General features: G+C 34.5%; 1 protein-coding gene across 2 annotated transcripts in view; it reads left to right on the forward strand.

The window, feature by feature from the left end:
* SFMBT2 (Scm like with four mbt domains 2) overlaps positions 1 to 17755 on the forward strand; it is a 301913-nt gene that overhangs the window by 207123 nt on the left and 77035 nt on the right. For both annotated transcript variants that reach the window (XM_051962302.1, XM_051962303.1), the window contains one exon: positions 2658 to 2784. In XM_051962302.1, the coding sequence (XP_051818262.1) occupies positions 2658 to 2784 (127 nt within the window). The remainder of the gene's footprint in view (positions 1 to 2657; positions 2785 to 17755) is intronic.

A 17755-nucleotide genomic window follows, 5' to 3' on the forward strand; every position in this document is an offset into this window, starting at 1 on the left:
AGGAAAGGTTGCTTTGGGGATACTAGATGCATAATTTGCTTGTGAATAGATAACTCTTTTTTTTTTTAACAACATAATTAGATGATAAAGGTAGGGTCTTAGGTTTAAATCCTATATGGAAAAATTCGTTAAGGATTTTTTTCTTACTTTTGTAGACTTTTAAATTGTCACCTTAAGTTTGCAAAAAATACTTTGTTGACTACAAACAAGTGTGGAAGTCAAGAGGGTGGAAGGATTATTACCATTATTCTGAATTTATAAAAGCAAAAGCTTTTATATTCCACTCATGGAGAGGTTAGCCAGCTTTATGAAATCTCAATTATCTTCATATAGAATAGACTTAAAAAAATCAATTATATTTCTCACTACTAGGTACTGTTTTTAAAGTTTAGTCTAGAAATTACATTGAAATTGTTTAATAATGGTGCACATTTATTAAGCACGTTTTATGTGCTACGCACTTAAAGACACATTAGAGAAAAAAAGTTCTTGCCTTCAAAGATCTTATATTCTAGTGAGAGAAGATAATACATAAAAGGAACCCTGGGATTGAATGTTCTGGAGGAATTTCCATTTTAAAAATTAGAGAGGAACTCAGTATTTAGAAGTGGAAATCACAAGAGGGGAAGGATCTTCCAGTGTATGAAAAGGGTGGAGAAGAATATCCATAAGAGTCAGGAGTGGATCTTCAAAAGGAGTGCCATTTGGGAATTAGGTGTAGATTTTATCCATCTATGGCCCTCAGGATCTCCCATTAACACAATTAAGTGAGAGATGACCTCACTCAAGAAATAAAAAGTAAGACTTGTAGTATCTGTCTATAATCTTTCTGGACCTTGATTCTGGAAAATCAGGTTATTCCTTTGGGACCTTTGGCAAGTCTCTCAGTACCATGTGTTATTTCTTAGTAAAATGGAGTTAATGATGGGGTTAATATCCTTATCAGACAGAGGATGATATAAAAATGATTGATTAGCTTTGATGTGTCAGCATTCATGGGTTTTTTTTTAATTAAAGCTTTTTATTTTCAAAATATATACATGGATAATTTTCAGCATTCACCATTATAAAATTTTGTGTTTTAAATTTTTTCCTTCCCTTCTCTCCTAGATGTCAAGTAATCCAATATACATCATTTTTGTTTATGAATGAAATGCTATTCAGAATATTATAAGCTTTCATCAAATGATGGGAAAAGGCAGCATAATATGCTGGAAAATAATGACCTCAAAATCAGGAAAAACTGAGTTCAAATTTTGCCCCAACACAACATGGATGAGTCACTTCGGCCTCAGACAGCTTTCTTTCTTTCTTTTTTTTTCCCATTCACTCATACCATATCAATTTACTTCATTATAATTGAATTTGAACATTTAATAATTATGCATTATATTCAAGATATGATAGCAAGGCTCTAGAGATAAAAAGAAAAAAATAGTAATCACCCATCTTCAAAAAACTTGCATGGCATTTAAAAGCTACAATATGTATACATACAAGTAAATACAATATAATTTAAATAGGGAGAGAATACTAATCGCTGAAGGAGAACGGGACCAAAGTCAAGGACAACAAATATGCCTTTGTTGATTTACAATTCTAAAATAAGCAAATAAAACCTACTAACTCTAGGAGCAGCCTTGGATACAAGCAAACCTCCTTTTATAAAGCTAAAAATTTATAATTTGAGAAGTCCAGTAATTTGCCCATCGTCAAACAGCTTTCTAAGACCACAAGTTAGGAAGGTACCAAGCTCCATTCATGAGGGAGATTTCTCATGATGGAAAAGTCCTTATCCTACCCTCAAAATTAAGCCTAGAAATGTGTTGTTGTTGTTGTTGAGTCACATCCAAGTCTTTGTGACCCCATTCAGAGTTTTCTTGGCAAAGTTGCTGGCATGGTTTGCCATCTCCTTCTCCAGTTCATTTTTCAACTGAAGGAACTTAGGGAAGCAAGGGTTTGTGGTTGTCCAGAATCACACAGCTAGTAAATATCTGAGGCTGGAGTTATACTTTGTCCTATTGATCCAAGGGCCAGCGTTCTGTCCACTCTGCCACTTGGCTGCTGCCAGGAAGGTTAAAATTATGTAAAGCTGTAAAGAAAGTTTTCTGGGGATTTTCAGGCAGGTGCCTAGTTTTAATACCTTCCCAGAAAATTCTGCAAGCCATTTAAATTCTGTACATGAACTACAAAGACCTATAGATTCTGATACATTTTTGCTATTGATCCTTTATAAATTACTTCCATCTGCAAGCTTTCCCCACTAAGCAGGCATCCGATTGGATGGACATTGGAAATGGACATTGGAAAGAGGTTGGAGGAATGTTTCCCTGCTTCCATTATTTTTTTGGTGTGTGAAATGGAGCTGAATTAGAAAAACTGACACATAATAGAAGAAGATATGAACTCGAGTTAGAAGACCTGCCATTTAATTCCTGTGTGATCTTGGACAAGTCACCTCTGGTCCCGAGTTTTCTATCTTTAAAAGAAAGGGATTAGATTAGATAACATAATTTCCACTAATTTCCACTTCTCCTTTTAGCTCTGACATGCTGATAACAGAATCAAAACTTACAGTATCTCTGCACAGCCTGATTTCTTCATCTTCCCATGGCTTAGTGTATATTGACTCAACATGCATGCTTGATTCCTTTCAGACATCATTCAGCCGTGGTTTTACAAAGAACATGAAGCTTGAGGTTGTAAACCCCAGAAACCCTGGGGAGCTCTGCGTGGCCTCTGTCGTCAGTGTGAAGGGAAAGCTCATGTGGCTTCACCTGGAAGGTACGTACGGTCCCTAGAGCCTTTTAGAAATTCAGAGCATCATCATGGTTTGTGTGTGTGGGTTTGAATTTGGTTCTTCTCATAGTCTCTCCCCCAGCAATCCTGCCTTTGCTCTGCTTTTTATGCAAATGAGTCTTAAGTTATTCAATATTCTTAAGTAAGTGAAACTAATCAAATATAAATTCATTCTGAGCCTCTCTTCTTAACTAATAATTTCATGAAATGAGATGTTGGTGAGATAATTATGTTTGGAACACAGTGGTCTTTTTGCTTGTATGATCATAAAAGCTAATGCTACAATTAGATTAACATGAGTCACTGAAACTGGAATGTTGGGGTCTTATTATCTAGATAAAATATTTGCATGTTTGCCTTATTTGTTTGCATTATTTTTGCTTCATTATCTTTAGTAAAGGTTTTGTTTTGTATTTTCTAAAAGGATAGAATGGATTGGCTTTTATCTCATGTGTAATGAATGGAATTTTTAGCTGGATTCTTGCAGGTCTACATAGATCACTCCTTATGTATGCTGTGGGGGGGGGGGGGTAGAAACATGATGAGTGGAGTTGGGAAGATAAAGAATTGTATTTTCTGAAGAGGGAGCCCTAATGAGATTTTGGATACCTTAGAGATAAATGTATAGTTTTCAGTTGCCACTTTTCCAGGAGGAAGTAATTAGAATGGTTTTGAGCTTTAAAAAACTCACCAACACTTTGTTTTTCCATAACATCTAATATTGTTATTTCAGGCACTTAATAAGATAAGTATATCTCCTTGAAAAGAAAATGAAAAAATTAGCTTGTGCCAGTGTATCGGAATAATCTTGCCTCTCCAGACCTGTGATTTTTATCTTAGAAGGCCTTAGCAACATTGACATCTAAACATAAGGTTTGGAAGTTAGTAGAGGTATCTTTGTCTTTCCTTTGCATCCCCTTTAATATCCCTAGAAAATAAGTCTTAACAGAATCAAAGCTTCCTAGGTAGGTCTATAGTTTTCTCAATCTCATTCCCAGCCTTAATGGAATTTTACATTTTAATGTTGGTTTGGAAAAGGTGGAGAGCAATGTTCTAGGCATTAACTTTTTAAAAGAATTCTATTTATGTTGGCACCATTAGTTCCCAAGAAATACTTTAAAATTCATTAACACTTAATTTTAATGACTGTTGTCATTTGGATTGTAGTATTGACTTTTGTGCTCATGCAATCAATATGCTGCACTTTGAGGTCCGGTTGAATAATATAATAATCCTCTAAAATGTCCAATTTCTCAGGTTAGTACATCTCAAAATGGCATGGCCTGTTAGGGTTAAACAGAAGAAAGAGAGATTGCATTTTGTTTTCATTACCACATTTAGGACTGAGTTGGCTGTCCTCGGAGAAATAAGATTTTTCTTGTATTTCCAAAACACTGAATTTAATTTGCACTGGGATGAAACATGTATTCCAAGGCTTAAGGTTTGTTTACATTCTTTCTTTGAAAACAAAAATGGTAAAGTTGGAAGCCCATGTTTCATTATTATTTAACACATTATGTTTAAAATTCCTCTGCAGTCATTATTTATTTAGCAGCTTATATTTTCAGAGTGCTTTACAGCTGTTAATTAGTTAACAAACACAGCAGTAATAGTGTCCTGAATTTTATAGGTGGGGAAGTTAACAGAGCCATTAAGATGTTCCTGAGATTCAATTTCAAAGCTTTTGACATTCTATCTATTATCTAGTCTTCTAGACTCCATAGCCTTCTGGTTTTCAAGTATTTATGAGTAATAGCTAGAGTTTATTTAATTTTTCAAGCTGTAATCATCTTGTTTCAATAATCTACTTTTCTATGCTCTTATACTTTGAAATATTTCATTTAGCTTTTCTTTAATCATTCCTCATGTTTCCAAAGTATAGTCACTTGCCCATAATGTGAAGTCTGGTTAATATAGAATAATTATATTAGATTTGGAAAATGGAACTTTCAGCTTCTTAAATCATATATAGTATTTTTAAAAGAATATCTTTCAATCTAGTATTCTAATCTTTGTTTTTAGTAAATTTTTTTTTTATTTTTTCCAATTACATGCAAAGGTAGTTTTCAACAATCATTTTTAATTCCAAATTTTTTTCCCTCTTTTCCATCTCCCCTCCCCAAGACGGCATAGTTGAGTACAAAGGAAGGTAATAGAAATTATATTGAAAAAATGACTCAGAATAAAAAAAAAAGCACAAAGGCTTACAGTCCATTTAGAAGTCTCGTGCCTTGATATTATACACAGTTTTTTGCATGAGAGGCTTGGAAGGTGGTGAAGACCATAATAATGTGATATTATCATGAGATAATATCACAAAAAAAATAGTTCGTTGTAAGTGAAAGGAAATGTCTGGTTATTGATGTGGGAAGTTCTATCTAACTCAGCCATACACGCCTGCATGCATGCATGTAAGCAACACTCATTTAATTAGATCTGAGGTTAACATCAACATGAGGTCACTGCATACAATTAGAATGGTTTCAACCTGACACATTAAAATAAGCCATCGGGGTTGGAAAATGGAAAAAAAAATATTGATCTTAATTACCAACAATTCCAGCAAAAACAAAACAGAGAAAAAAAAAATCATTCATTGCAACAAGGAAGCATTAAGGGTCCCAAAGCCATATTAGCTATTAGAATGCCAAAGGATAGGACATGGCAGCCAAGGCCTATTCTGATTTAGAATATCAATATATATCTGCAAAACTCTACAGAGGAATGTTCAGAGCCACATTTACTTACTTGTATAATATCACGAGAGCAAGGATAAATCTTCAAAGTTCATGGTATGAAGCCAAACCATACAGTATCTTGAGGATATTGGTAGATATCCTCCTATTAAGATATTGATAAGCTTATGAGAAAATAGAATGAATATTTTACAGCCTATTATTGTCATGGCTACTGGAGGAATTTTTCCATTAGGAAGTAGAAATGGTATATAAGAAGATAGCAGAAATAGTTGGATCAAATTCTGATGGACGTGGCTCAACAATGAGATGATTCAGGCAGTTCCAATGGTCTTGTGATGGAGAGAGCCGTCTGCACCCAGAGAGAGGATTGTGGGGACTGAGTGTGGATCACATTTTGGATCACATCGCATTTTCACTTTTTTTGTTGTTGTTTGGATTTTGTTTTCATTCTCATTTCTTTTCCTTTGTGATCTGATTTTTCTTGTGCAGCATGATAAATGTAGAAATATATGGAGAGGAATTGCACATGTTTAACTGATATTAGATTACTTGCTGTCTAGGAGAAAGGATTGGGGTGAAGGGAGAGAAAAAATTTAGAACACAAGGTTTTGCAAGAGTGAATGAAAATTATGCACATATTTTGAAAATAAAAAGCTTTAATTGGAAAAAAAAAAGTTAGATCAGATCTGGTGCACACTGAGGACATCTTGATCTCCAGAATAGACCCCAAAATGGCTCCACAGCATGGTCCCAAGACATGATCTTTCTTTGATTTGCTAAACAGAGAATAAGATGTTGACAGACTTCTCTCTTGCAGAACTATTCACTGGTTACTGGTTTAGCTCTTCCTGTACGTGAAAGCTCCAAAACACATTCCCCATCAGTTACTGGCTTCTCAGGGCACTTAGAATTAAACCACCTGCATCACCTATGTCAGTAGTTGTACATGTGCCATTGGCAAACGTTCCATCCCCCATTATACTTTTTCCTTGCCCTAGATGAACTTCCCAGAGGATAGACTATTTGTTACAGCAGCGATGGGTGAATGAGAGACCTCCTACCTCTTCAGAGTGCTTTTATATTTTATGTGAGACAGAATGAATCATATGAGATGACCAAGAATGAATGGCTTGCATTCTGCATTCAGATAACTCCCTATATTATGTTCTCCTCCAAATGATACTCCTTTTTAAGTTTTCCCTATTTTTTTTTTTTGAGGGCTCTCCCTTCCTTTTCAATGTCCCAACTTTATTGCCCATCTCAACTCTTGGTTAGCATTTTCGTGTCTTCCCCAAATTCACCCATCCCTTTTCACTCACATAGCCAGCACCCTCATTAATACCTTAATCACCTTGTGTGGACTAACTAGCCTTCATCACTCATCTTTTACATACCTGCCTAAGTGATTTTCCTTAAAAAAGTGATTTCGCAGTGTTGGGTCTATCGTCAAATGAGAACTCCTTTCTTTGGCATTTGCAGTCTCTCACAATCTGTCCTTAGCCTACCTTTCTAGCCTGATTATAAATGACTCCAGTTCTGCACTCAGGAACTCAAACTGATCTTGCTGGTTTCTCACACTCAAGAGAAACACAATTAAAATTGCCAGACCTCAGTAGGAAATTAACGTATCTAAGTGGAAGTATATAAAGAAAGAAAATGAATTTATATTGAATACTTTCTGATGAGTTGAAATCAGTCCATCACTTTTGTTTCTGTTTTGTACATATGAATTTATACAGAGAAAAACATGACTCCTGTTGAGAACCTATGTTTTCTGACTTTTTTGATCTGTTATTTGATTGTTATAGTAATACTCAGTAAAAAAAAAATCTAAATAAAAAATAATGCTCTAGGTTAGCTACATTGATTAAATACAGTGAATAATTATTGTTATTTATTTTTTGCAAATCTATAGGACATGCACGAAATATTTTTGAAAATAATGCTGTTGCTGAAAAATATATATAAATAGTATTATTAGAGAGTAAAAAGGATGGTTGTATAGTTCAGCAATCTTTTTTATAATTTCCATTTTTTGGTCATTTTTTAAAATGTCTATTTTTGTGTACATACATTGCTACATTGATACATGTATGTATGCCATTTATAAATATAAAATTTTGGGAGTATGTACTCAAAAGCAGATGAGGATGCATAATTAGAAAAGTTTGCTGAACACTGATATAGATCATTATTATATTGAAAATATGAAGAGGTCTATTTACAGGATAGTTCAAAGAAAAGATCCCAAAAGAATAGAAAAAATCACAGATGACATAATTACTCTGAATAGGTAATTGAGCATGCATCAATAATGCTTTTTTTTCTCACACTATTTGCAACTACTATAAGAATGATAGAGATGCATATTGAGAGATACCTTTGATGGAAATGAAAAGGGGAAAGGCAAGTTGTTATAAATAATTCTCTACAGCAATTTCTGTGTGTGCAGTGGCTTAACTGACTGAAATGTGCAGCAAATACAAGATTCCATTGTGTGTATTTGTTCATTACAGAAAAGCATTTGATTTGATAGAACAAAGCTCGTCTTTAAAGGGTTTTCTAAGAAGAGGTCAGTCATACATATGTTAAAATCATACAATATTCTTTGAGAAATATAGCCACAAAGATATCTTTGTTCAGTGATTCTCTGATGATTAACACCAGGCATTAAACAAGGGAAATGTATGATCACCAAAGTTGTTTGCTCCAGTCTTGTAGGAGACCTTCTTACAAGGTCCAAATGGAAGAGGGATTTTGTATTGATGATGAAGTATTCCAGATGTTGCTATTGGTGTTGTATTTATTGAATCACACCCTTGTAGGGCTTTACTCAAAAAAGATCTTTTTGACAGAACAAACAAAAACTGGGTTTTAAAGAAAAAAAAAAAACAGCTATTAATCATCCTGAGCAAGTGGCACAGTGGATAAAGTACAGGATCTGCAATTAGAAAGTTCAAGTTTGCTGTCAGATACTTACTACCTTTGTGACTCTGGGCAAATCACTTAACCCTCTTTACCTTAGTTTCCCCATCTGTAAAATGAGCTGGAAAGGTGAAATAGCAAACCACTCCTGTGTCTTTGCCAAGAAAACCCCAAATGGGCTCATAAAAAATTGTACACAACTGAAATGACTAAACAGAAACAAATTAATTATCTAGATCAATGGTTCTCAAACTTTTGTTTTCAATATCTTTATCCTATTAAAAATTATTGAGGATCTCTCCAAAGAGTTTTTGTTTATGTGGATAATATTTATAGACATTTACTATATTGGAAATAAAAACTGTTTTTGAATTTGTAGACCCTTTAAAAGGGTTTCAGAGATCCCCAGGATTCTCTAGGCCATACTTTGAGAACCACTGATCCAGATTGTCTATTTAGACTGGACATTATATTATTTGTTCTTTCTAGAATTGAATAGAAGGAAGAGACTAGGCTAGATTTTGGGAAAATGTTTTTTTCCCCCCATGATGATATTATGTCTGTGAATCTCGAAATAAAAGAATCCAAATTGTGGGTGAATCTAAAGCAATAAAGAGCTGCATGGTAGGTTTGTGTGTGTGAGAATGGGCATATTTCCAGTAGTAATCTGTGCATAGGAAGGGAGAATAAGGAGTATCACTGAAGGAATTTATTATTGGAAAAGGAGATAGGCTAGCCCTGTGGTGAGAGGGAAGAATGATGTGATTGACAGGTTTAGTGCCATACTAATACTATTTTTCAGTATATAAAATAGTCTCTAGAGTTTGGATTCCATCGCATATTGAGTAAATTTTCAGTGGAGCATCTTTTGGAGAACATTGACAAACCTCAGATAGGATTGATTACTCTAATGGAAGGGGAGACATGTCAGAAGAGATCCCAGATTCATTCAATATAATCTAAAGCTAGTCTTTATTCTGAAAGGTTTAAAACAAGCGAAAAGCTTAAGAAAAATTAGGCCTCTCACCCATCACTTAGAAAATAAAAATTCCTGCTGGTCTTTCCTTGATTGTTTGCCCTTGTTTCACATTTAATGTTTGAAGTGACAGATTAATCATACTTCTCATTAATCATAGCTTCACATTTATTACGTTTTCTTTTCCCAAGTCTGGGTGAGGGGGGGGTGGGGAGCCAGTGAAGGTTCATTCTGGTCACTTTGTGACTGTTAAATTATTTTTATGATAGTGGTTTTTCTGATTATAGAGCATTAAAATCACACTTTAAATTTGCAAAGTGGTTGTCACTAATTATATTAGTTATTTTTATGCATTAAATTGATTTGAAGTATTTTTACCGAGTAGTTGATGGACCACTTTTAGATAATTAAAATGATCATTTTGGTATAATGGTTGACTCCTCTGAAGTTGCATATCCTTTCAAGGGCTCGTAAAGGAGCAGATGTTGGAGGGTGAGAAATGAATAACAGATCTGTGAGCAGGGTATTTTTATTTTAGGTGCATGTTTGGAAATGATTCCAAGCTCTTTCAGAAAATCTTCTGACAGTCATCAAGAACAATTTGTGATGATGGGATTTTGTGTTTGGGAATGGGTTTTCTTTTATATAAACATTCTGCTTTAGATAATCACTTCTATTATTGTCATCATTGCTATTATCATTATAACTAATATTTACTCTGTCAGTGCCAACAGCATAGTAGCCACATTAAACCAGTCATAGGAAAAAAAAATTCAAGTTGCCTTATATACATTTCAGATTTTTTTTTTTAGGGCAGACAGGAATTCTGAAGTTATTCAGCAGACCAGCTTGCCCTTATGATTCCTTGTTTTCCTTAGCTGTGAAGTTAGGCAGCTAGAAAGCTATGTATCTATTGCTCTTGGAGGTCATGTCTTCTGAGAACAAATGCCCCTAGACTCTTTTTTAAAAACTTCATTTTTTACTTCATGCCAGGATCTAATCAGAATTCCATGCCTTGTTCCCTGTGGCTAATGTTTAGGACAGATCATTTCTTTGAAACATTTTTGTTTTTTTTAATAGGAAGTTTTAACCAGGACTATCTGTAGAAATAGCATTATTATAATATTATTACTATTATTAATAATAGTATAATGTTACATTATACTATTATTAATATCATTATACTAAATATTATTTAATAATATTATACTAAAATAGTTTCTTCTGATTTTTTAAAAATTGGAGTTATAGAAATAAATCTATGTGAGGAAGGAGGAATCTACGTTTGAATAGCATGTTTTCCTGTGCTGAGAGCTTTCACTTATATTTACACATGACCAGTCAGTCAATAAAAACTTCTTAAGCACCTACTGAGTTCTAGGGAGCAGTTGCTGAAGATAGATAAATGCACTAGGTGGGGAATTAGAAAAACCTGTGTTTAAATCTGGCTTTCAGATGCTTCAGATTGACTTTGTAATCTTGGTTAAATTGCTTAACCTTGCCAAACCATTCCAGAATCTTTGGCAAGAAAATCCCATGGACAGTGTAGTGTTGGTATGCTGTGGTCCAGGAGTCATGAAGGGTCAGATATAACTGAATAATAATGTTCTGGGCACCATGCTCAGCACTGAAAGTTCAGAAAAAGGTAAAAAGCAAATCCCTGTTTTCAAAGAGCTGCCAAACTGATGGGAGAAACTACATGAAAATAACTGTATATAGGATACATTGGAAATACTCACTAGAGGAAAGACATCAGAATTGAGGGATTAGAAAAGACATCCTGTAGAAGGTAACATTTTAAATTGGGATTTGAAAAAAAATTTAGATGAAAAAGATAAGGAAGGGTGACAGCCAATGAAAATGGCCAGAATTTGTTCTCAGAAGAGCAGAGAATCATTGGAACAAATGGAAGTCCTTCTTTGAGGAACAGCAAAAAAATCAGTGGATCACAGAATGTGTGTGGAGAAGGGTTTTGGATGTGTACCTGTGGATATATGTGACATTTTACATGATTTGTGAACTTGAAATATTTTAACAGTGGCACTAAAAATTTCATGGCTTCAGAAATTTTTATTGCACTGTTAAAATATATCAAGTTCACAAATTATGTAAAATATTACAGACCACAGCAATTTTGAAGATCCTCCACTTTCATCACTTTTACCTAATTCAGTTTTCTTCCTTGAGCTTTGGCGAGAGTATAGAGTAGATCAGAAGTGGCAGTGAGAGTGGGAGAGAAAAGGGAGATAGAACTGAGTATTACAGAAGCAGAATTGCATGGAGACTGAGGGGCTTGATAGAATATTTTCAAAAGCAGCAAAAATTAAAGAAAGAGATATGGGGCTCCCCCCCATATATTTATATATAAATACATATATGTTATATGTATTTACATACATGCACACATATACATATATTTAGACCTAAAAATACATAGATATCCATTTCTATTTTACTTTGAGACATTAGAGAATTTTATTCATGTGAAATATTGAGTCTTCCTCTCATGTACCTTTCACCTTCTGGCACACAGACATCTGACTTCCCTTGTACGATTGATTACTGGCTGTCATTTCCAGTTCTGCTTGTAATACTACTTCTTTCCCCACAGCTCTACACCCTCCCCCTAAATCTCTGATTCTCAATTCATGAACCATGATCAAATCAACTTTGTCTTTATTCCTTGATGTGGTATGTCTATTTTAACATCCACTCACCCTGTCTTGCCGACCTAATTGCCTCTCCCTAGTCCCCACTACCATTTTTATTCTCTCCCTAATTAGAATGTATTCTTGTTCCTTGTGGGCTTGGGACTACATTTGCTTTTTGTTACTTAGTATCCTCAGCACTTAGCATTGTGCTTGAAATATTGTGTTTGACAGAAATAAATTCTTATTAATTCATTTATTTTCCTTAGGTTATTTGTAGGCCAGTGAATTCAACATACATTGTTCCTTGATGGAACAGTAGTCCCTGGTGATCTTGGCAAGAGGTAGACTTTTCTAGATCCAAAGAACCCAATCCATTGCATAGAATTGAGGATCAGATTTGCTGGGTCCCAGAAAGAGATTTGTTTGAGCAAGGAGGTGTATTACTAGAAATTGACAACAGATCCATCGACCCAATTGTCTAAACCCAGACTAAGTTAGAGAATATTGACCTGAAGTCAATGAGGAGACTTTGCTAAACAAGTAAATGATATTGGTACATAAGCTTTGTGGTCAGTCCACAACCATACCTCTTCCCCTGTGGAAGTGGTGTTCCTGCACAGTGAAGGTGTTCTCTGTGGCCATTGCTAAGTGGCAGGATTGGCTGCAATGGGATCTTTCTCAGGTGTCTACCCTTAGAGGGAATATTAAGTGCCAGAGGGAAGATATGAAATATAGGGATGTGCATAAAGATGCAAATCAAAATTAGAATGAAAAGCATAATGTTTGCAATTTTGTGTGAAATCCATGAAGGTTCAGGGAACAAACCACTCATTTTATTAGTGTCCTGGGAAGGGCTTAAAATATGATTTAAATGTATTTTTTTTCTCAGATTGGCTTCTAGTCTAGATATATTGATATTTATGTCTAGCAAGTTCAGAAAAGCCTTTTACAATTGGAAAGTAAACTAGGTATCCCAGCCAATAACATTTAAAGAAGACTATTTAAATGAAAAGTTTGCTCTAATAGATGTTGGAAAAAGTCTATTCCATGTAGACTAGTATCCATGCAAGACTGAATCAGAATATTTTGTTAAATAACAATAACAACAGTATGAGGAAAGGTCATTGATAAAATTCAGAAAAATTGCCAGGGGGTGCTGCAATGTGGAACAGAATGATCCAAATGGTGGCCCAGCAATCTAAAAGTGTCATAGGGGTTCTTTTGTGAGATTATGGTTATCTGTAGGCCAGTGAATTAACATACATTATTCCTTGATGGAATAGTAGTATCTGGTGATCCTGGCAAGAGATAGACTTTTCTAGGTCCAAAGAACTCAAATCCATTGCATTGGACCTGTTGGATTCATATTTTAAAAAATAAAAAATAAAAACAAACTTTAAAAACTATCAGGCATCAACAGGATTTTAGATTTTGAGGTCTTAGCATTCTTCTCTACTATTTAGGACAAAGATGCATATTTGGTGGAGTTGTGAAATAACCCAACAATTCGGAACTATGCCCAAAGGCTGTAACTGTACAAACCCTTGACCCAACAGTGACATTACTGAGTCTTTATCCCAAGGAAATCATAAAGGAGGGAAAGGGACCCACATGTGCAAAATATTTGTAGAACAAAGAATTTTACCTTACCATTTTTGGGGAGAGTAGGCCATCACAGAATTAAGTTTAATTGTGTATATAAATATGTGGTTGTGTGCATTGGAAGGTGAAATTGGAAATAGGACATTGTCAGACATGATAGATTTTAGTTATCTCATCCTTTGGAGTTTTTTAGATTTTTTGTTTGTGTTTTTATGACTTGAGTTACTTGGTTATCCCCAAATAGTCCAATGTCATTAGAGGCCATGATTCTGTTTCACTGCCCACTGATCTGACTGTTAGACTCATGAATGAAATAGATAGCATAGGTACTGAGTCACTAGAGAGCTAGTTGGAAATATATGTTTCTCTCATGAATAGCTTTATTGGGAGCCAGACTGAAATCTGCCTTTAAGTGAAGGATAGTTTGGAAAGTTGAAATTTACTGAAAAAAGGAAACATTTTGCAGCACTGCCATTTTAGGGAGAAAAGATCATATTGATATTAAACATACCTGTAAGCAAATGATAGGAATTGTTCTACCCTACTTAGATTTATAAGTGTTTGCTAGTTAGTCACTATAAACATCAATGAACAATTAGGTCACAGTGACATCCTTTTTGAGTAGAAGTGGGAAGAGGAGCTCTGTATGAATAAATGAAAACATATATTCATGAATAATGGGAAAACAGATGTGAAATGCTTTGTTAACCAGAAGTGCTTTATAATTGTTGACTATTATGATGTGTTGATCTGAATGTAATAGAAAATGAACACTTCTAGCACTAATCATACCTATCTTTTACAATGTGGCTGTGGACATCTTAGATTATTCAGAGTTTGGGAGAATTAACAATGGATTGTAGGATCATGACTCTTAGAGTTGGCACAGACCCACCGATGGTGGGCTTTGAAGCCAGATTTCCTACCTCATTTTACAGATAAGGAAATGGAAACCTGCCAGGATGAAGTGATTTACTTAATCATCAAACCTGGATCATCCAACTTCAAGCTCACCACTCTTTTCAATGTACTAAATTGCCATGGTTTCAAGTAGCAGTATTCGACTAAAGTGAATTTAGAATTTGGTTTATAGGTAATGGTCAACATTTCAGATCTAGGTGGTGACAAAGAGCCTCTTTGGTCAGTCAAAATCTACGTGGTAAATTTTAATTCTGGTCCTTTTCAAAATACAAAGAGCAGACTCCCTCAGATTTACCAGGGAGATATCAGAACTTAGGTTAGGGGAACCCATTCCGAACTAGAAACTTGTTTGGTTATTTACCTGTCTAGACATCATAAAGATTTCTTCCAATAAAAATAAGTAAAATGTGTTCTATAAATGACAGATATTTGTGATACTATACTATTTATAGCTTTTGACTGTAAACACATGGAGAGGGCAGAACACAGAAAGCCATGTCTTTTTACTTTAAACTTTATAAAGCACTTTGTACCAAGAGGCACACAGTAAGTGCTCATGAAACAACTGCTTATTGATCTTACAGGTGATTGCAATCAGGAACAAACAGAAGATTTATAACTTATATTTTCAAGATTGCACTTAAGAGTTTATGAATTCTAAGTCTTAAATTTGGAGAGGACTTCAGTGACCATCTATCTTGTGTAACCTATACAGAACAGGAATTTCTTCTATCCAGCATTTCTAGCCTTCTGTTAGGAGATCCCTAGGCCGTCCATTCCACAATTGTTTGTATGGCCTTCATTGTTACTTTCTCCTTATATCAAACTAAAATTTGCCTCTTTCTCGTTTCCACCTGCATCTTCCTAGTTCTACTTTTGGGGACCAAGCAGAATAAATCTTACCTCTTTTATACATGATACTCTTAGGTTAATTGAAAACAGCTATCATGATTGATGCTAAATGAAATGAGCAGAACCAGGAGATCATTATACACTTCGACAATGATACTGTATGAGGACATATTTTGATGGAAGTGGATTTCTTTGACAAAGAGACCTAACTGAGTTTCAATTGATAAATGACGGATAAAAGCAGCTACACCCAAAGAAAGAACACTGGGAAATGAATGTGAACTATCTGCATTTTTGTTTTTCTTCCCGGGATATTTATACCTTCTGAATCCAATTCTCCCTATGCAACAAGAGAACTGTTTGGTTCTGCAAACATATATTGTATCTAGGATATACTGCAACATATCCAACATATAAAGGACTGCTTGCCATCTAGGGAGGGAGGGGAAAAAAATTGGAACAGAAACGAGTGCAAAGGATAATGTTGTAAAAAAAAAAAAATTAACCTGGCATGGATTCTGTCAATATAAAGTAATTATTAAATAAAAATTAAAAAAAAAAAAAGAAAAAAAGAAAACAGCTATCATGTATTCCCATGAATTGATTCTTTTCCAGGCTATGCATTCCTAGTCAATTGAACTGCACCTCTTATGACATGTTCTTGAAGATAGATTCTAGAGTACAGCAACCAGAATAGTGAACTATCTTGTTAATTCCTTTCCTAACATATGGTGCTAAGACGTGATCTCAGTATTCCAAATGTGTTTAGAGGATAGAAGAGAGAATTCTGTACAATATGTCTCACAATGTAGCCTAAGATCATAATAGCTTTTGTGACTGCTATATCATACAATATCTTCCTTATAGTAGGGGTTTAATAAGTACTTCAGTTATTAGTTCATATCAGCTTTATAGTCTGGACTCCAACATCTTTTTTACATGAACTATTTTTTAGACTACCCCCATCATCTATTTATGAAATTAATTTTAACCTAAATGAAGTTAATATTTGTATCAATTTGTCTGTATAGCTTTATATCTCTATAAATTTATATCTTAAATTCATATTTATTGCATTTCATCTTATAAACTTCATTCCAACATTCTAGCCTGTTGAGATAATTTGGATCCTGATTGTTAATCCTCCTAACTTTGTGTCATCTGAAGATTTAATAAGCATAATTTCCATGTCTTTATAAAAATGACTGATAGAAACATTTAATAGATAGAATTAAAGGGTTTGATCTCTGGGATACTCCATTACAGACCTTTTCCCAAGTTGACAGTAGTCTGTTAATGATTATTTGTCATGTTTGGCCACTGAAACCACTCTAGATCAACATTATCGTATTGCCATCTAGCCCCTATTTTTATGCCTTTTCCATAAGAACATCATGAGACACTTTGCCAAATGCTTTGCTAAATTAAGAATAAAATAAATCTTCTCTAAGTTACTGGTGTTAAAATTGTCCTAAAAAATGGAATGAATTCGTTCGATATGACCCATTCTTGAGGAAATTATATTGGCTTTTAATGATAAGAGATTTTCTTTCATTATATTAACAAACCATTTCTCTAATATATGTTCCCAGAATTTTTCCAGAAAACAAATGTAAGTTCCTTGGATTTTTGCATTTTTGGCTTCTCCCTTCTTCTGAAAATTATCACATCTGCTTCTTTGTTCCTCTAGCACCATCCTTCATGTCTTTCAGAGATTATGTGTATCAGCTCTGCATTCACATCTGCCAATTCTTTCAGTACCCTGCCACATAATTCATTTGGGTCTAGTAACTCGACTAAAATACTTTGACCACATAATGAGAAGACAAGGATTTATTGGAAAAGATCCTCATGTTGGGAAAGATTTGAAGGCAAAAGGGATGGCATAGAATGGCAGAGAATGACGTAGACACAACTTTTGGGGAAATACATAATGACCTTGGATAGACTTGGGAAAAGACATAGTGGAAGATAGAAGGGCCTGGTTTGTCATGTAGTATTTGAGATCACAGTCAGAGATGATTGGACAAATGAATAATAAAAACTAGAAATCATTGAGGCTATTTCAGGTTCTTGATTTAGTGGCAACTTAAAAAGTTAAGTCTGTAGTAAGGTGCCTCAAGTATTTGACTCAGCTCTAAATCGGTGATCCCTTGCTATTTCACATTATTTGTCAATGACTAATGATAAAGGTATTGGATACAGTTTTGTCCAATTTGGAGGTGACACAATACCAAGACTAGTGGCTAATATATTGGATCATTGACTCAGTATTTAAAAAGATCTAAATAAGCCAGAATTTCTCAGCTCCTTTTTTTTTTTTTTTAAAC

Source organism: Antechinus flavipes, chromosome 5 (assembly GCF_016432865.1).
Source record: "Antechinus flavipes isolate AdamAnt ecotype Samford, QLD, Australia chromosome 5, AdamAnt_v2, whole genome shotgun sequence".
In the NCBI taxonomy this organism is placed as follows: domain Eukaryota; kingdom Metazoa; phylum Chordata; class Mammalia; order Dasyuromorphia; family Dasyuridae; genus Antechinus; species Antechinus flavipes.